The 20,851-nt window shown below is 37.5% G+C and overlaps 1 protein-coding gene across 1 annotated transcript in view; it reads right to left on the minus strand.

Moving 5' to 3' along the window:
• Positions 1 to 225: 225 nt before the first annotated feature.
• The window catches only part of LOC126050187 (ras-related protein Rab-10-like), a 32,570-nt gene continuing 11,944 nt past the window's right edge, over positions 226 to 20,851 (minus strand). The window contains 3 exon segments of the mRNA XM_049827761.1: positions 226 to 607; positions 9,812 to 9,913; positions 15,411 to 15,500. Coding sequence (XP_049683718.1) covers positions 533 to 607; positions 9,812 to 9,913; positions 15,411 to 15,500 — 267 coding nt within the window. The 3' untranslated portion in view covers positions 226 to 532.

The raw sequence follows: 20,851 nt of genomic DNA on the forward strand, positions 1-20,851 counted from the left end.
TCAAGTAACACATATGTTTCTGAAATGGATATGAAAGAAACAAAGTGAAAAATTCCCAGAAAATTAACTTGGGGGACTGCAGTAAATGTCAGCTACTTAAAGAGGTGTTATCTGGGGGATAGCATAAGTGATTTCATATATCAGAAGGCTCAGAAGGCTGCCTCTGTAATAATGTCAATGTTCATTACGTTACAAATCTGGTATAAGTAACACAGAAAAAAAAAGTCAGGATTTTTTTTTAATAAAAGCAAATTAATACACTTAGATTTCATTCCTGCAAACATTTGTATGCAAATGCAGTCATCCTGTGACGCATCTAATAATTCCAAAGTCAGATAATTGTTTTAACTTCACAGTAAAAATATGAAACTATAATATAAACATATCAAAACATTTGGCAACAAAGTTTGTGTAAAACAAAGGATGCGTAAATACTGTGTTTTGGGATTACAGGCTCACTTTTAAAATCTTACATGTTGCTTTGCAATAGTTAATGTTTTCTGAAGAGAAAATGGAATAAGAAAACAGTATTTCAGAATGCACAGCAGGTTCTCTTCTTACTTTCATTTAGAGCCACAACATCTAAGTCATATAATACACAGGATTTCTGTAAAACAAACAAAAGCAAACACTTAAGTAACTAGAACACAACAGTTGAAAAGCTTGAATTGTCACTTATTTTAATATGTAAAAGATTTGGTGGGTCCCTGGATATATTTTTCCTTTGAATATTTAATTAAAGATTAGTTTTCTAATAAATTAGATGGAAACTGATGCCCATGCAAGTCCCAGCTTTGTATATTTACATTCTCTAGCTGCCTCAAACATCTCTCCTAACTCTGAAGGTGACAGATGATAGAAAGTGTCTTTTGAAGAGACACTACAAACCATATGAACTGATCCTGTAAATCTTTACTCACATGAATTGTTCTAGATGCAAAGGTCCTTCTTTTGACTACACCAATTTTCACTAATTTGCAGTTAAGTACACTGATCTTTGAAGTATTGAGCATGGGGTGTAAAAATCCAGTTGAAAGGAATAGGGAAATATAGAACATCAGTACCCATTAAAAAAAGACAGATTATTAATTGTTATAAAGGATGTTAACTTATTTTGTGAAATTCAATAAAATTCTCTATTTTCTTGCCTTAGTTTAATAACCAGGAATATCCCCAAATGAGAACAACTCAGTCTTTATAAAGATAAACTATCAAAATAGCACTCTGCCCTTGTAAAACATTTATGTACTGATTGCAAAAGCAGATTTTAAAAAAAAAATAAAAATCAGTAAAACCAGGACTCTTCCTTTCAGCAATAAACTCAACTAGATAATTAGTGCTGACCAGAGAAACAATCAAACCCAGTTGTGCAATACAGTATGAGTACATGTTGCAATCTTGTACTCTAAAACTATGAACACTGAACCCTGAACTGAGGCACAAAGACATAGAGAATATTGTCACTTGCCTAGAAAAAAAAAAGTCCTAACTTCGCTACTTGCCATTCTCCTGCCTGCTTCTTGGCAGGTTTACCAAGTATGTAATGATACACAGAGAAGTAAGTGCAACCACTGGATTCACCACATTCCTCTCTCAAACCAAACCCAACAGCCATAAACAACCATTTCTGACAATAAAGAGAAGCTTCCAGCTATCTAAGCTGGAATTCGTGAAATTCAAAGCACACGGAAAAAAAAAAAAAAGAAGAGGAGGAAAAAAAGGCATCATCTAGTATAATGCTTATCATGATTCAGAACTGAGAACTTACACATGCAATGTCACAGGGTCGTTGAACATTGAGGACATCCAGAAAGGTTCACCTGAAATTACTCAGCTGAATCAAAACAAGGAGAAAATAAAAGGTTCCCCCATGTTACAATAAGCCTTATGCCTCCTTGGCTGAGAATATTTAATGCTACCTAAAATTCTGAGGAAGATGCATGAAATTTGTTTCCTTTTTCCTTCTGTAGCCATGGTTTTAGCTCTTCTAGTGTGCTGGTTAGCCTGTGCCAGGGCCACCCCCATGAAGAGGGCAGCTGAGCCCATTCCTCCCTGGGGCTGCAGGGACCCAGGGAAGCTTCTACAGTGCGTGCTGCTGGACAAGAAGATGAAACACCTGGGAAGGGATCAGAAGTGACGGATAGAGGCAGGAGCAGAGGGCAGGAAAAGTATCGTCGTGTCTAAACCTCAGGGTGGATGCCAAAGATGTCATCAATAAAATTATTAACACTTATTGTTCTGACTCTAGGGTACTGGAAGACTGTGACTTACTGATTTTAGGAATTACTTGTCATTAGTCACATATAAATCATATATGAAGAGATACAGCATGTGCACTTTTACTTGTTTTTTTTGTTGGAGTGACAAGAACCAATAGAGCATAACATTTTTATTACCCTTGAGAGTTTGCTCAAATTCCAACATGCAGCTTCATAACTTCTGACTTGTTTTAATTTTTCACACAGTTGCGTAAGGTGCAGACATTAGCCATCATGATTTGTGTTAGGTGGAGACAGTATTCGATAGTCTTCAAGTGTAGACAGTAAGTGTAAAGTATGAAGACCTTTTTAAGAGAGGGAGAAAGGCAGAATCAAAAGTACACAACTATAACCTTGTCATCTCAAGGAACAAGACATCGCTCTGGTTTAGAGATAAGATTCTGAGGGGTGGGGGGGGGAGCTTTGGAAGATAATGGTACAATAAGAAATTTAAATTAACTCTGAGACTAAGAAATAACACTAAGCATTGATTATTGTGGACATAGACGAAGGACATAGGCTTTGTTTCATCCCTGCTTTTTCTTCAGAAGAAAAAAATTCAGTTGAAGTAGTAAATGAGTTCTAGAAAAATCCCTGTTTAAACAATTTCAGAATTCAGGTTTCACTTACTTAACTTTAGAGGAAACAGGTAATTTGAAAGTGTTGCAGGTTACATCTAACTTCATGCTTTCAGTTGAAGGAGAGAAACTTGCATGTTCCTTAAACAGTGAAGATGCTAAATTGCAATTATTTTACTACTTAATACTACTTTTGTGTGGCAAGTAAGCTGTTCTATGTATCCTTAGCAAGGATCCTCAGTACTGTAAGTGATTAAGAATGGTGAAACCTATTTGACAATGAAATGGTTCGTATAATCTGTAAAATCATTATCTGATAGTAGTTCATCAAAAAATTAGCCAGGACAGAAAAACAAGAACCACCTTTCCACAAATAAAGAAAAGGCAATAGTTTGTTTTAAAAGCCATTTAAAAGTTGAGGACTTTGAAAATCACTTCAGTTTGATAAGACTATTTCATACAGGATCTTCATCAAGCAAATAAGGGCCTGGGATTCATTTAAGTAAATGTGCTATACACATATTTAAAAAGTGCACATTCATAACCTGAAGAGATACTATGAGTCCTGCATAAAGCACTGAAAGAACGATCAAGCAATCCACCATAGTGCTCAACTGCAGCCAAGCTGTGGAAGAGGTGGGGCACTCTCCTCTCCTGAAATTACAGCAGGGAGGTATGTAAATCTCTCCCACCTGTGAGAACAAGGCAGACAGCATTCCTCTTCAGGGCTCCCTGAACACTAACAATTCCAGCTCCCATTTCAGCTTAGCCTGTTAGAACTCACTCCTTGACAAGCCAGCCAACAAACAGCAGAAAACTGTGAAAATGTGAGAAGAACCAAAATGGTACCAAGAAGCTCAAGTTTCCACTTCAGCATCTTGGGCAAAGTGGGGTGTTGAAAATACCACCACAGACATAGATACTGCTGCACCATGCAGTGCTTTTAGTTAAGATGTTCAAACTTCCTGCTATCAAATACTAGTTTTTCCTGTTAAATAGCACAGGAGACATGTCTTACCTAATAGGTAAGCATCTGTTTAAGCTGGTTTTAAGCTTCCTGCAGAATCAGTGGAGAAAATCAGACAGGATAAACAGACGGGTCTCTACAGCTGGCTGTCTCTCCTCCCCAGCTCTAAGCAGAGTTTGCATCACTGGCATGCAACAGATAGATAACTTGTAGACACAGGAATTGTGATGAGATGGCTGAGATTCCAAATGGTTTTTGCTACCCCCCCCCCCCCCCCTTCCCCTTTCTTTTTTTTCTATCAGGAAAAGAGAGCTAAGCTGGTATACAAAGGGAAATATCATAAAAAAAAATAAGGGAAGCTCTTTGAATGGCTTCTAATGGAGTAAATTTATAAATCTTAGTTAAGATCAGCTGTCCTTTCCTTGCTGGAAAACTGCTCAGATTAGCAGTGTCATACCAAATTGGATTCACCTACTCTGGCACCACTTCTTGGTATTTTGATACTATTTTAGTTATTTTGGAGGTGGGGTTCACTCTGGGTTTGGAAGAATTTTACTCTATGTATTTCAATGCCCCCATCAAAGGCAGATCTGGAGTGCCTGTAAGGTAACTATGGGCTTTAGGGAAACAAGCAGAAGGGACTGTAACTGAAGTTCCTATTATTTATAACTTCTTGAAATTCCAGCCATTTTTATTCTCTCCAATGACAAAATTATCATAGTTAATGACCACAATCATTTTGTGTATATTTAACAGTGATAGTTCAGAAAGATTGGCAAAGCATGGCAGCAGATCTTCTGCAACCAAGTTCATGTGACTTCCACACCTGAACTATCAGTAGAGAGAGCTTGATTATTAAGATCAGTCCTGCCATTTTCTTGACCTGTATTTTCCCTAAATTCCATAATTCTAGAGTTGAAATTACCTCTTCAAAATGCAAGACAGTCCTCTCGCAACAGGAATGGGCAGGACAGGCCACAAGCAGAATCAAGCAAGAGCTAGGGATATAATTAACAGGGAAAGCAGTCACTGGGGGGGAGAAGAACAGGAACAGGAGAAGGAGTGGGGTCAGGCACAGCAGGATCTAACTGTTGCGGAGCACCCTCCTCAAGAAATGGGGATGTAGTCCTTACTCCTAAATCCTGCTATTCCACAATGTCTAAAACACATCTAACCCACTGGCAAAGTGGGGGTCTCTACCTCCTTCATCTGTTAATACCATGGAGACTATAACAATGCTCTACTGCAATTAAGTTATTTCACAAACTTGAGAAGACAGCTGTGGTGTTACCCTAAGGTTCCTCAACTCTACAGATCGTCTGTGTAAGTATTAATATAGTTCCACCTCAAAAGCCCTAGCAATCAGGCTTCAAAGTCAGGATCTTGCAGAAGCAGCAAATGCCAGTAGCAAGTCAAGTGTGTAACATTCCTTTGGTCTCCTGGAGTTTAATTTATTTAACTTTAATCATATGAAACCATATAGGCTGAGATATGGAGTACTGTATAATCAATGGGGAAATGCACCTCCAGGACACAATTTTATCCTAAAAAGATGCATCTCTTTCCATTGAATAGACAACCACACCAGACCAGTCATGGAAATTTTAGCTGGCTAAGGTTGAACACCGACATGAATCTCAAGCCCTATATTCAAACATTATGATTAAGTTTTGATTTACATGACCTAATTATATGCTACTGTTTCCAGAAGAATATCTGAGTCATTCAATGTCTAGAACAGACTTTTTTTTAATTAAACAAGATACTGTAGTAAAATTATGCCCTACTTTACACCAGCACTGAGTTGGTACCATTTATCTTCTTTGCTTTAATCTCTCTACCTTAGTTCCCATGTGTGCAATGCTGAGTATACTACCTAATGTTACTAAGAATGTTATGAAGATAAAAATCTAAAATAGATCTAAAATACAGCATTACGAGCATTATGAAAAACCTCATGAAGAAATTAATATTCTGTGGTCAGTACAAGATAAATAAAGGGCAAATAAAGCCTGGGGCTCCATGCATGACTGAGGATAATAAACACTGAATGTGCACTGCTGGAGACACAAGGATCTTTTGGACAAACTAACAATTCCATGAAGCTTGGCAATAATGAAATCCGATTTCCTATGGATTTGGATCTTGAAGTGAATTAAATTTGATATCCGTGATGCAAGCTCCAGCTGGAGTGGCTGGGTGAAGCATTTTTCAGTCTCTGTGTGGTCATCTCTGTCTCATACTGTATGAACTAACACTGAAGACTTTCCTTCTGCAGAGTACTCTGCCTCTCCTCCAGCCAGCACCTTATTTTCATGGAACTTCTTAGGAGCTTAATTATCTTTTAGTTTGACCTCTCACATTTGTATAAAATCAGTGAGCAAGTTCCAAAGGTACTTTACGAGCAAAAGAATAGGACACACAGTGTAACCTCAAAAATCTTGTTGCCATAGGAAAGGAAGGTAAAGAGATGAAGGAAGGACAGAATTGAGGCCTGCTACTTCCAAATGTTCATCTCAAATGACATCCAGCTGTTAAATATTAAATGTTACTCTCAACAGCACAGGGCAAGGTCTTAAATGGATTTTGACTGTTCTCTGCTCAGCAGTTATATGTTTATTTAATAATATATTAAAATAATCTTAGTAGTCAATCACTCTTTGGAGGTACACAGAACTTAAGTTCCCAGAAAAGGGAAAAACCTCTTTTTTTCTTTTTTTTTTTTTTTTAATACAGTTTCCCTCCTTCTGCTCCTAGTTTAGAAAAATACCAACCACCACACCCACAAAGACAGAAATATGAAGGCTTTAATATTTTTTTTAAAAGCTAGTTGAGAAGAGTACTAGTCATCAAGCCATGAAACCAAACAACACAAAAGTGCAAATACTAACTGCATTCTGGGTGGTATTTTTTGGTTTTGATTGTTTTTTTGGGGACTGACTCACAAGTACTAATAGTTCACTGGCAACCAGAAGCATTGTTAAGGAACAGCTGCCATCTATTAATGAACAGGTTTAGGCATATCTGAGACTCATAAGAATTGTGAATAAATAAAATACTGTTGTTATTTGTCAACATGTCTAAGCAAACCTCTGGAATAAGCTGTCATTAACATTCATTTCCACTGCAGCCTTTTGAATACAATCAAATCAGTTATTATCAACTGATTGGGTCTGAAAATCGTTGAGTTCTCAAAAATACGGCATGACTCCTTAGCTGTTACCAATGTGAGCTGACAAATAACATCTGATTATTTTAATGAGACTACCCATGTAAATTAGAGCTGTAGGACTGAGACCCAGCAGAGAATGGCTGAGATGGTAAATATCTGAAAGGTCAAGCAGTGCTTTAGTTATCTGAATCACTGAGATACAGAAGTCTTCTCTCTCCCTTAAGCCCACTACAAGTAAAATCACAAAATAAGAGATAGGAAAATGCAGCACAAAATAATGACAATACAAACTTGGGGGGTTTTGGTGTGGTGATTTTTTTTTGTCTGACACATTTTAATGTGGGGTTTTTTCCCCAGTCCTCCACTGAACCACAACTTGTTCTAAATTTCAAGAGAATCAAGCAGCTCATTACTTCTGTATGAGCTCTGTAACTCCGGACATTGATCTTCCTCATCTACAGAGTGTTTTCTGTAGATTTAGTTAATAAAGAAATGCCTGTAGTAGATGGTGAACAAGAATGTATATAAAAAATCCTAGACTTCCTCGTATTAATACAGCCTAGTGCAGTGCATCTCAAAATGGTCTACTACCTGCCAGCCTGCCCTGCCTATCTATCTTACTTCTGAATGACCTCCACATACTTCTCAAAAGCATGGCCATAACACACTTTTTCAGGGAGTTCTTTAAACCAAGTTTCCTCTGTGGGACTGGTAAACCAATGACATGCTTCCACTGAAGCATCTCATCAGTCTGGGACAGGCGGTCCTACTGCAGAAGTAAGGGAGGCTCAATATCCTGCTACCTCAGACATAGGTGTCCTGGGCCAAAACATTGTGCAAAGCTGTATCTCCTTTTTACAATCAGTAAGTACATATTTTACCACTACAGAATGGATGTATGACTGAAGTGATCTCAGACTGGCATCTATCATGTCATTTTTCACAGCTGCTAGTCACACTTCCTACTGCATTTTCCCTTCTCCAAAATTTCATCAGTTAGAGGAAGTTAAAATTCAAGTACTACATTCAGTTTCACAGTTTTGTGAACAAGCAAATTATTTTGTCGAACCTGAAAACCATGATGAAACTGTATGGTAGATTTATTTTTTTTACTGTGAACTCTATCTTATCAGGCCAGTGGCAAAACCAATCGGGCTAAAGGAGTCCTTGTTTAAATCAACAATTGCATTTCACCAAAAATGGCAAATTATACACCAAAGTAACGGTACGTGTTGCCCCATCAGAGATTGCAAACATTTCTAGATAAGGTGAAATGTTACTACAGACAAACTTGACAAATTGTCACGGACATATTTTTCCAAACACACATGCATGCACGCAGTGTACAACTGTATTCTCAAGCAGTTCTAATTAAAGCCATGCAGCAGTGTAACATTTTCAACACGGTCTGAATTTGTTTGCATGTCCATACTACAAAACCCATGAATTTTCATGAAGATGAGTAGGAATAGTAAAGTTCCACTTAAAGTAAAATAAATGCAGGCAATCTTAATGTGAGAAATATCCAAACATCATTTCTGCACGCTGCAGAGAATTTTCTCGGATCTTGCCCACACGCACTGTGCAGAAATGCTTGCTTCACAGATATTTGTCTTTGCAGCAGTTATGATCATAGCTGTTGTTTTGTGGTTTTCATGCTTCATAACAACAAATATATTCTCTATTTACAGTAGACAATGTCTTTTTCACTTACAAGAAAATCAGAGTTATCTTATTTGAGACTTTCTGCTGACTATTCAAGGACCTGCCATTATCCTCCTGTTCTAAATGATATTTGACTGTTGAGTTGCTGAGCTTCATTTTCATGCTAAAGGAATCAAAAGCTTTTCTTCTTTTTTTTTCCCTCCTCCAAAATAACCAACTACAGCTTGTGTTACTGCATAATACGACAGGACCTTGATTTAGAAGCCATCCAACCCTGAGCTATTATTCTGACCATCCCCTATGGCTACTTAATCAAAACACTGCAACTTGTGACTTTGTCAGTAATTTTGCTCATTTATCTTTATTATGACTTCAATAGTATTCGGAATGGAAGGTTAGTTTTGTATAACTAATATTGGTGATGAATGGCAATGATAATGCATTGCATGAAGAACATCCATTAATGTCTAAAATAATATCCTCCTGTCTAAAAATAAATTGCGATGCAAAACATTCTCAGAGCTAATTAACAATAATTCAATCCTACAAAAGTATTGCAACTCTGAGGAGTAAGGACCTTTAAGCCAACACACTCGAAGTAGTTAGAGATGCTGACTCTGACAGCTACAGTGTTGATTCTACCACTAATTAACTCAAATCTTTAGGTCCTAATAACTTCAAAAGCACTAGCATAAATCATCCAAACAAACAGCTATGAAGTTTGGATAAAACATTTGATTGCTGAACATAACAGATCCGCTCATTCCATCAGCATGCAACATCTTCACAGTGTGCATTTTCTGCAGAAACCTACAGGAAAAAGGAATCTTCCTGGCACGGAATTGGGGCTACTCTGGAGCTCTTAACCTCTCCCTTGAAGAAAAGCATGGGAAGGAAAGCCACAAATGCAGTTTTCCTGAATTTTCACCTTCTCTCTGAAGTGTATTTTACCTGCTCCCCTCTTCTGTTGTTCTCTTCTCCCACAATTCTTCTCCCCCACGTTCCTCCTCTGTTATGTCTACAGCTACAGGATCCCCCCAAAATATTAACTCCATAATGCAAAAACAGCACTGGCTGTGCTTTGCTAAATGCCTTCTGTATTTACAACCTTGTTTACCCAATCTGTTAAGAAAAATCTCCCGTTTTCTTTCTATTCAGAAAAGGAGCCTACCTTTTCCAGTATTTCCTTAGTCAAGACTGAGAATGCATCCTCAATGTTCACATTATCTTTAGCACTGGTTTCAAAAAAGGGTATTCCATGTTCCCAAGCAAGCTGAAATACAAATGTAGGCAATGGGATGAATAGTCTTCAGGAAAAAAAACAACTTCCTGATACTAATAGCAAGAGATAGAGAGGTGTTCTGACAGCTTCTAACATGCTATATAAACACTGACTAAGTAAATGTCAGCTCAGTAAAGTACTCTTATATTCATCCTCAGTTTATATATTTCAGGTAACTCTTAAAACATTCTTCCTAAATTTTTACATCAGAACAGCTTTTTTAACATATCTTTACTTGTAAATAAGAAGAATAAAGTCTAGTGGCTCTGTTCTCAATGTTTTGATTTATTTGGAAAATGAACTGTCTCCTAGGCAATTATTTAGAGGAAACTAATGGAGTGCCGGCAGAAAAGTATAGATACAAATGTACCAAAAACTGTAGAAAAAGAGGAGTGATGAAATATAAAAAAGAGATTCTCCTTTTTACCAGGGAGAGAGAAGCACAGAGATAATAGGCAAGCAAAGAACAGATATGTATGAGAAAATATATTATGGTAATAGGAGAAGAGAGAAAATACTTAGAAGAAAAGGGCAGCATAGGCTTTACATTGGTTGATTTTATTTAATTTACTCATGTTCTCTCACTTCCAGTGTATTTCCCCTACAGATAGCTTAGAGATATGTTGGCATGTGGAAAAAAAAAAAAAAAACCACAACAAAATTAATAGTTTTTTAATCTCCTAAACTTTTTCTAATTTATACAGTTAAATACATGGAGAAAAACAGTTGCATCATTGCCTCCCAAGGGAGGGGGTCAAGGTGAGAATAGTATCTGCCAGAAAAACACAGTGGGAGACTCTATTTATTCCCTTTGCAATGGATCCTTTGTCGGTACACATCTGGAGAAGACTATCACAGGCAAAGAAAATACCCTACAGGCTAGAAAATCCTGTAATTACTAACCACTTAATGATTTACTTGGAAGGCTCTCCATTAGGATAAAAAGTTTAATGTTGGCAGTTATGTTTGTTTTCACTGAGCTCTAGAAGTAACAAATCAATGCTTTACAAAAATTCCGAAATCAGAGCATGAAGGTACAAGAACTGGACTTCAAAGATTTAGTCAAAATACAATAAAGATTATATCAAAGGTAGAAAACGAAGTAAACAAAATGGTTTCTTTTCCAAAATGCTATAAGAAAATGTGATTTTGAAAATAAAGGTTGAGATCTGGACCGTTTCTTAAGACGGACTACTTCATAAGGGATTCTGCAACTCCAGCTGACTGCTATGAACTGGTTTTGGTACTGCAGCAACTTGTTACAGAAAGTTACGATCATTTGACTATTGGCAAGAGTCAATGCAAAACAATGATGCATAATGGTTCATAAAGAAAAATACAGCCAATAAAGTGGAGAAGATTGGTTTGCAGCTTATAAAGTACACACAGATTCTACTATTAAATATTCCTTTTTTCTTTCCTGTGTCATGTAACAGACACCTAGAGGCTACCTATGTACAAACTCTGATGAAGACAAACCGTTTTAATCATGGAATCACAGAAATAATTTGGAAATATAACCCCACTTGAAATGGGACTACTGCCACTAACCCCTACAATATGGGGTCAGCCATGGCTTTGCCTACCTGAGTCTCGAAATCTGCCAACAATGAAGATTCTACAACCTTTATGGGACTCTGTTCCATGGCTACATCACCCTTCTACTGCAACTGGTTGTCCTTACCTCCAACCTGAACCTCCCAAGCCAGGACTTGCATCTGCTGCCCCTTGCTTTTTTGTCTGTCTCTACCGAGAAGAGTTTATTTCTGTCATTCGTTCAACTACAATTCAATTGCTGTAGACCTATAACAAGGCTCCTTGGCCTCTTTACCCAGCTTCGTCAGTTCTCCTCATGGATTACTGGTACTAGACTCCAGTCATCTTTGTAGCCATTTGCTGGACTCCCTGCAGTTTCTCAACACACTTCTTGAAATGGGAGAGCCAAAGCTGGACACAATATTCCACATGGCCTTGCCAGCACTAAGTAGGGGGGGATAGTAATCTCCCCTGATCTACCACCCATTATCCTTCTAATGTAGCCCAGCATGCTTTTAAGCAATGAGAGAACACTGTTGACTTACATTCAAGCTGGTGTTCATTGAAACCTGGCAGTCCTTTGCAGCAGGGCAGTGACTCGTGCCTGGGATTATTCTATCCCAGGTGTAAAACTCTGCACTTCTTACTGAATTTCATGATGTTCCTGTCGGCTCAGTTCTCAAGTTTACCAAGGTCCCACAGAATTGGTGTTCTCCCATTTGGTGTGCCAGTCACACCCCTTAACCTCATGTCACATGCAAATCTCCTTGTATCATCAGCCAGATCACTGATGAGGATGTCGAACAACATGAGCCCCACTACACACCCCGATGTACTCTGCTCATCACTAGCTACCAACCAGACACACAGCCTTCGATCACTACCCTTTGCCTCTGGTAGTCCAGCCAATTTTTAGTACCGCTAATGGAACACTTGTCCAGCCCTCATTTCCTAGCTTCCAAGTGAGGATGCCATGGGAAGGGTGACAAAAGCCTTATTAAATTCAAGATGTATCACGATCACCACTATTCCCTTGTCCACACAGTCATTTCCTGGCATCACAGAAGGCAACCAGGATGGTGAAGCACAATTTGCCCACTGTTGACTATTCCAGATTATCTTTGCGTCCTTTATGTCCTTGGAAAAGGATTTAATGACAGCATGCTCCACGATCCTCCCACTGACTGAAGCAACGTTGACTGAGTACAGTTCCCTGAACCCTCTTACTTGCCCTTTTTAAAGACAGGTGTCATGCTGGCATCCTTCTAGTCAACAGGAATGTCTCCTAACCGCCATAATTTTTCAGTTGACTGGCAGTGGCCCCAGTCACTCTGACCAGCTCTTTTAGCACAATTAGGTGAACTTCATCATGCCTACAGATGCATCCAACTTTCCTAAGCAGTTTCTAATTCAATGCTTTCCCACTGCTGGCTGACCTGCTCCTTCCCAAACCATGCCAGTACATGCAAAATTGTGGGAGCAAGCTCCATCCATGAAGACCAATGCAAAAGAAAAAATAAAATAAAATCAAAAAACCTTGAGTACTTCAGCTCCTCTCTATTATGTTACTACATTGCCTACAACACCTATTAATGCACTTCCATTTTCTCTTATGTGCACAATATTGGTTAAAGAAGATTAATGTATGTATTTTTCCTATTCACCTTGCATGCTGGTAAGTATTGTGGCAAGCAAGTCCTCTAAAAATGTAGCTAGATGGAAAAAAAAACAACAGTCCAGTGTTAAAGCAGTTGGAAGTATGAAAACAGCTTTGGCTACTCCCTCTCATAAAGAAACTGGAAAGGCACATTCAAAGAATTACCTTTTTTTGCCTTTGGGAGTATCCTGAATAGATCCATAAATAAAATACCTAAATACATTTACAAACCTATGGGAATTATGCTACTGGGAAATTTTATTTTATATTATCCTTGAGAACAGTTTGGAGATCTTGAGTGAAATAAGCTTATGTCTTACAATAACAAAATAAGTAATGCCAATATCTCTTCCAAGATGAAATTTAATTCCAGTTGTTCATTTCTTTTAACTCAAAATATACTACTTCCTAGCAAAGTGCTGCTATGATTTCTTAGTGTTGAAATCAGAGAGATGTGTCTGAAATATTCCTAGAACTGTGCAGAATGTATTTTTTCATTTGTATTGTACCTGTAAAATCAGCTTTGAAGTCAGGCACATGAAGACAGCAAAAGCAAAAAAAGGAAGAATGTTTTACTTGGCTCTTCCTGTTAGAAAGATTTGATAGGAGAAAAATGGCCACATTCTACCAAGTCATAGAGCCTTCAACATTTTTATTTATTTTTCAGAGAAAAGGATAATGTTATTGGGAGGTGGGTGGGTTTGGAGGAGCCCAAGAAGGTTGAGTTCAAACTTTTGTCAGAGTGAATAAAAAGTTACTAATACAAGAAAACACTTCATAGTGATAAAATTAAATACATTGATTTCTGAGTGATCAAAATTATATAATTACAAAAGAAAACAACAACAACAAAAAATTTCTCAGCATTAAATTAGTCTATAAAGTGGCATAATGATGGCCACTCAGTTATGACAGATTGTTATAGAAATGCCAACATAGGTAAGATTCCCAGGAAATCTAGGGTCTTCTCTGCAAGACTCTGAAGAGAACAATACTTAGAGCTCATAATCACAGGGTAATATGAAATATCTAAGTATGAATTACTATGTGGAAGAGTTAGTATTAAACTATTTTCCCCTCTTAATATGGACATTTTCTTCTTTGGAGTGAGAAGACAATTATTAGCTCTCTCTCTGCTAATGGAAACTGTATCCAGCTGGTTCAGTCAGATTCTTCAGTGTTTGTAAATCATGTTAAAAGAAGAAATAGTATAACTGAAGAGCTGCCTTCCCTCAAAACATGGGAGAAATCTAGAAAGCAGACTCATTTTTGAGGAGGTAATGATTTGTCTCTGAAGAAAACCCACTACATTAAGAGAAATTTTGATTGCATGGTTAAGTACACAGATGACAGAAAATGTCATGGTTAATACCATATGCAAAACCCTACTACTGCCCTCTTGTGCACATGCATCCAGTTACTCTAGATTTCTGACAGTGCATTCTTTCAGAGTATACACGTATTTTTCAGCAACCTTATTCCTTGTACACAGATACTACATTAACATTGGAAGTACCTTGCATATGAACAATGAACTTTCAAAAATTTCTATTCATAATGCTGTTGAAAATGTGATGCTATTTTTTAAAGTTCCCTAACCTGGGATTATATAATTGGCAAAAAATTATCAGTGTTCTTTTCTTTAAACACAAGATATCCTGCCCGATTCACTCCTCGTTTAACACCAGTTCTTCCCTTACACATGGTCAGCAGGTATAAACTATACTGCAGTCTCAGCTGTACGACATGTACACAGTTAGAACTAGGGGAGCTGGATGTTCCATAAATGTATCTGTCCAGTATTATTTAGGGCTATTCACAGACAATGAAGATCACAGCGCACAGGCTGCCAGAATAGTTCTTCATAGTCAGACTGTAGCAAAAATATCATTGATGGGCACATCAGATACCAGAAAAAACTATGCACAATGTATTATCCATTATATTTTAGAATTCCACATTAAAACAGTACTCTGAAAATGCAGACTTTAAAATATTTTTAGTTTTAATTCAAAATGTAAGATTTCTGTCGTAACGCCTAATACTTTTAAGGTACATTTTAACATTTAAAATAAAAATTGGTATTCTAAAGAGATCAGCTAGGACTTACTTAATGCATCTCTGCTCATATGTTAAAAAACCCCAACCACTCCAGAACTCCACAACTGTTCTTCTGGAGCAATTCCTAATAGAATTTTTTGAATTCAGGAGCTTTTTATCATTTTCAGTGTAACAGCTCACAGTCACATATTAAGATACTCAGGAGAACCCACAGAAAGTACCAGTCATCAATACCTTTTCTCCTTTCTGCTTTGGAACTACACGTTCTGACTCCTTATCACACTTGTTGCCCAACAGTATTACGTCCACTTCATCACCTGCTTTCTAAAAGAGAACCAGCATTAATAAGTGTCAAGTAAGAAAAAAGCAAACAACAAAAGCCCTTCACCTTCAGCTCACACTAACCTTCAACACTTCATTTACTTGAAAGTAAAGGCTAAATTCTGTCCTGACCTTTTCATCTGTGGAAATATTTTCCATCAGTTACTGGGATTCAGAGGAAAAAGCAATACTGCAAAGAGCAGAAAAAAGCCACCTACAAGTGCAGGGCATAATTTGCAACCCCTTTCAGAAGATATAAAGTATACGGTGCATGGGCACCATCTTCTGATGAATGCTCCATCTTGAGGCTTTAAAGTGACTGGAAATGTCCCAGATTCACAGACACTGCCCTCCCTAAAGTAATGGGTTTATGGATTAGCATTAGTCTGGTCTACATCCAGCACTCACAAGTAAAAAGGAAGGAATTTGCTGCACCTGAGAGAGCACCTCTCTGTGCTTCACTTTTGCACACAGACAGTAAAATTACATTCGAAGTGTTAAAACTCAACATAAAACTTTGATTATTCCAAGACACTTGGAAGAAGGCAATAGATTTTTAATGAAGTAAAATTTAAAAACCTCATTGATTTCAAAAGGAAGAAAAATCTAGCTTTTTGACCTTGTCTCCATCCTTCGTTCCACTAATCCAGTTACGTACATGATGACTGTGAAATGCACTGGGTGCTTTACATCAGTGTTATTTTAAGATAAGCCATTGTAACTACACATGACTGGAATAATGACAAGGAAAGAGAACAGTTCTGCAACAGCATGTAGAATTTGAAAACTGACATTTGTTGTGAAAATCATAATATTTAAACCCACTTTTGATGCTTAAATGGAGGAACCTGAGGGTCTCCATCTAGAGACAATTAAAGTTAACATGGTCTGATTCCATGGCTTATATTCTGAAAGTACATGCTCACACAACTTCTCTGATGACTCAAAAAGCCTGGTCTCAGGCTGCAGGTCTCTTTACAAGGACGTTGATGAAATCTCTGATATCTGTCAAAGTCTTAATTTTTATAACTTTGCCTTAAGACAAAACCAGGCACAGACAATTGTCTTCCCCAGAGCTCACACACATACACATGGACACACGTACCTCCCCTTAGAGAAATGCAAAGAAAACCCTCTATTCATTAAAGGATGACAGAATCATTATTTTTAGTCCATCTGCACTTTTACAACTAAGTTGCCTAGTTTGTAGAGTACAGCAGTAGGCACAATTTATTATTAAAGAGCACTATTTCGTTTTTTTTAATCCACTCTCATTTTAGAGTCAGCTAATTTCATTTCATACCCACAGATGATGTTCAAGATAATGTAGTCTTAAAATGAAGTAAACTCATCATAAGAGTACGAAGTACAGGCCTAAAATACAGAATCAATCTAACCTGGATTAACAGACCAAAATGTTGGCTGTTTCAGAATGCATCGAAGCTTTACTCATTAAGGTCAATGGTCCTCCTACATAAAATTATGTACGTCAGTCCCTAAAATACGGTAAACAGACAATTTAATATCATCACATAACCAACTTTTTAAGACTGTATGTAGTTGAAGATTTTACAAGTGACATTTGACTTTACTCTGAAATAAAAGGTCACAGGGAAATACTAGCACACTTTCTGTACAAAGCCATAAAACCATCCTGTAAATGTACTTCTGTACAAAGAGCACAAATTTTTGCAGTACAAGTGTTCTTTCTAAACAGCTTCAAATAGTAACAAAATTTAAAGGAGGTTAGAGATATCAGGCCAATAAGTATTTATTTCAGCAAATAACTATTATTTCTACATTAATATATGTAATAATATATTTTCACTTTGAATGGATCCTCCACCAAAGCACTCAAGTACTCCTTTTTTTTTAAAGATGGTATCTTGCGGTTTCTTGCTTTTAGAAAACTAAAAAATATACACCAAATGATGTCCATTTTAAATTTTGAAACCTGATTATATAGATGAAGTCTTAAAAAAATAAGTCAATACGACTAGGCAGAAGTTTGACCATGTGCTCAGCTGGCATAAAAACTGCAGAGGTACACTGATTTGAATTGGCCAAAAATATGGCTCTTCAGTGCTTCCAAAAGCTCACTGTGTATTTTCATCCTCTTTTATTTATAGCTCAGGAATAAGCTTTCCAAATGCAAAATCTATAGCTAAAAAGAGGATAGTTATTTCACAGTTGTTAAGATGCTATTATGCAAGTCAGCACTGACTAAGCTAATAGAATCAGGAAACATTTTTTCACATGTCATGGAAAAATACTATTAAAAATTTCATCAATTTCATCAAGGCAAAAAGAAATTTTTTTTTTTTTTGAGAAGTGAAAAAAGAAAGTGTTTTGCTTTGGTATGTCAAAAATACATCCAGATTTGTTGGTTCACTCTCCTCAGTTTTTCTTCTGGTTTTAACATTTCAGAATTCACATTTTACTGAAATCTAAAATAAAAATAATCTGACCTTGGAGAAAACCTACCTGATTTTTTTTAAACGTCCAAAAAAGAAATATCAGCATTATATTTGTCTCCAAAAATTGGAGTCGAGACTGACCAAGTTTTTTTGAAGAGTGTGGAGCCATCAGGTCTCAGCAAAAGGGGTTTTTTCCCCCGCTGGATTCCCTGGCAGCTGGAGCCAGTGGTAGCAGAAGCCAGGCTGCTGTGACCGGTGGCCACAGGAGGGAGCAGTGCCAGAGCCTCAAACGCACCAGTGCCAGGGACCGGACTAGGCACACCGGACTCGTACACAGTAACACCATGGTGCGCTTCAGCAGCCTGCTGTGATAGCTCTGACCTAATTACAGTACTGCTCAACTTTCACCTAGCCTGTGCACTCAACCAGGTAAATACCCAACTCCTTGACTATGTGGCGATTAACAGAAATCAAGAATGCAAAAGGGAAAGTATCTTGCTCATCCCTTTTCTATGTAATTCCTTCCCCCCCCCCGCCCCCATTAGGTCTTTTTTTCTGCACTTGTTCTCATTTTGCAGGGAAAACTACTTCACAGAAGTGCTGTGAAATTATGTGTCAAAAGTAGCATAGACACCTTTATCGAAAGAGAACTACATCACATTTGTACTTAAAGGTTATTGGGAGAAACTATCCCTTTTCTTTTTAAATGGTCAGCACAGACCCTACCGTGTAATGGCTGGCCTCAACCCTCCCCTGCAGCAAATCGAGCATGATGACCCAAAGCTCATCCAGACTCCTTGTTGCATAAAGCTATCTATCCAGAATCACCATCTTGTCCCTCCACCACGTTTCCAGAGTGTAGCTGTGCAGGGCTGCATAATGTTGATACTAACTGATGACAGTTTGAAAAGGGAACAGAAGTTTGTTTGCAGGTCAAAACAGTGAAATCAAGAACTCCAATCTGATAAATACACTATGGTAATGCTTAATTAGTTTGTATTTGAGTAAGAAATGTAGCATTAATATAATTTTTCAGATTTGAAGAGGAGACAGAAATATGCATGCTCATGCTGCAAGATGAAGGCCGAGCTGGGGAAGGCTGTAAAGCTGGAAAGTTTCCTCCTCCTACTCACCAGACAATGACACTAGAAACCGATCCTTTGTATTAATGAAGAATAATTTGTTAGGAATACACTGTCCCCACAATTTCTTTGACAGCATCACACAGGCAGTGTTCATATTATGATTCCTATACATATGACTCTTTCCATATACTTTTCTAAGTAAGTGCCACATGATGACCTCAATTACAAATGCCTAGTTTCCAGGACTGCAATGGAATTGTACAAATGACAGAATTTGTCCGTTAGCAGACTTAGACTTGATTAGATATAAACCAATTTATCCTCAAACTAGTCTAGGATTAGAGAGAAACCAATTTAGCAGAGTGACAAGAACAAGACTTTTCAGTTCTAATCAGAGTTGTAACAACAAACCCATCTATGAACTGGAACAATTCGATCCTTTTGGCACCAAGCTTTCCCATCTAAAGATGAAAAACTCAGAAGAGTTTGAAGTTAAGCTAATTTACATTTGTAAAGCATTTTGCTGTGGTGCGTTTATTTAAGTATGGTGCAGAAACACTGAACTACAGTCCAGGTTCCCAACTCTCAGATGCATCTAATGCACCGAACGAGAAGAGGCCACTATGAAAAAATGGCCATAACCCAACACAGCCATACATGTCACATCCTGGCTGAGGAGTCACTTCTTTCAGAGAACATAAATAGAAAGCTAATATATTCCAAGAACACTAAATTATGTCACCAAGACTTGCTACCTCATGCGAAAATGAATCTGTCCTCCCCATGCAGAAAATTCTGTGCTAGCAGAGAACTTCCAGCAGATAATCATTAGGAACTGGTAATGCCATCTTCATGCCACACCAGCAGACTAGCACAACAAAAATCAGTCCAATGTATTTAAAAGAAAACTAGGGCCTACCATCTATGTCAAAAGTTTTTGGAGACCCAGATGCCATGCATGAATCATGGAGTGATTTAAGTTGGCAAGGACTTCTGGAAGTCATCTGGGCTAATCCCCTGTTCTAAGAAGGGCCAACTTCAAAGTCAGGTCAGGCTGCTCGAGACCCTGTTAAATCGAGTTTTAAGTATCTCCAGATCATCTCTGGGCACCTGTTTGAGCATTTGACCTATTTTGAGGAACTTTTTGCTCATGTGTTAGTTGGAAGTTTGTTCAGAACAGCCTGGAAAGAACTGTTCTTTGCAAAGGGATTTGGTACACAGTTACTTGTATCTGATTTTTAAAGGCCAAACAGAATCAGCTTTTGAGAACAGCTGCATACAATAGCTAAAAGCCATGTCAGCAGACAAGAGGAACACCTTAACAAATTGGACATCACCCACAATCCTACAAATAAAGAATGGTTTCAGGTTCTAAAGTAGTTTTCCTGCAATTATCATGCTCCTAATGAGTGCATTACAAATCCAATTTCTTTGCCAATAATGTCCTAAAATATTAATCTGCAAGTAAGCTTTTTAAAGTACAGTCATGTTACTTAGTTTCCTCTAGTTCTGAATACAAATATTACAACAATACAGATATGGCAGCATATTTATGTCTTGAACTTCCTTGAACAATAATTCATTTTTAATAGGAAAGCTGCTGTATTCCACACTTAAAATAATTGAAATACAATGAGAACATTACTAGTAATCTGATTGTAATAGCACTGACTGGCTAGTTCTTATAAAATCAATGGAGTTTTTAGGAATGCTAAATTGCTTAGATTGTTATTTTCAACTGTTATAAGAATGGCTTAGCACACTGAACAGATTTTTAAAAAACTTTGTTTAAAATCTCTATGTACATAGAATTTAAAAATGAGAGCATAATGTAATAACTGAATTGTCTCAA

Source organism: Accipiter gentilis, chromosome 2 (assembly GCF_929443795.1).
Source record: "Accipiter gentilis chromosome 2, bAccGen1.1, whole genome shotgun sequence".
In the NCBI taxonomy this organism is placed as follows: domain Eukaryota; kingdom Metazoa; phylum Chordata; class Aves; order Accipitriformes; family Accipitridae; genus Astur; species Astur gentilis.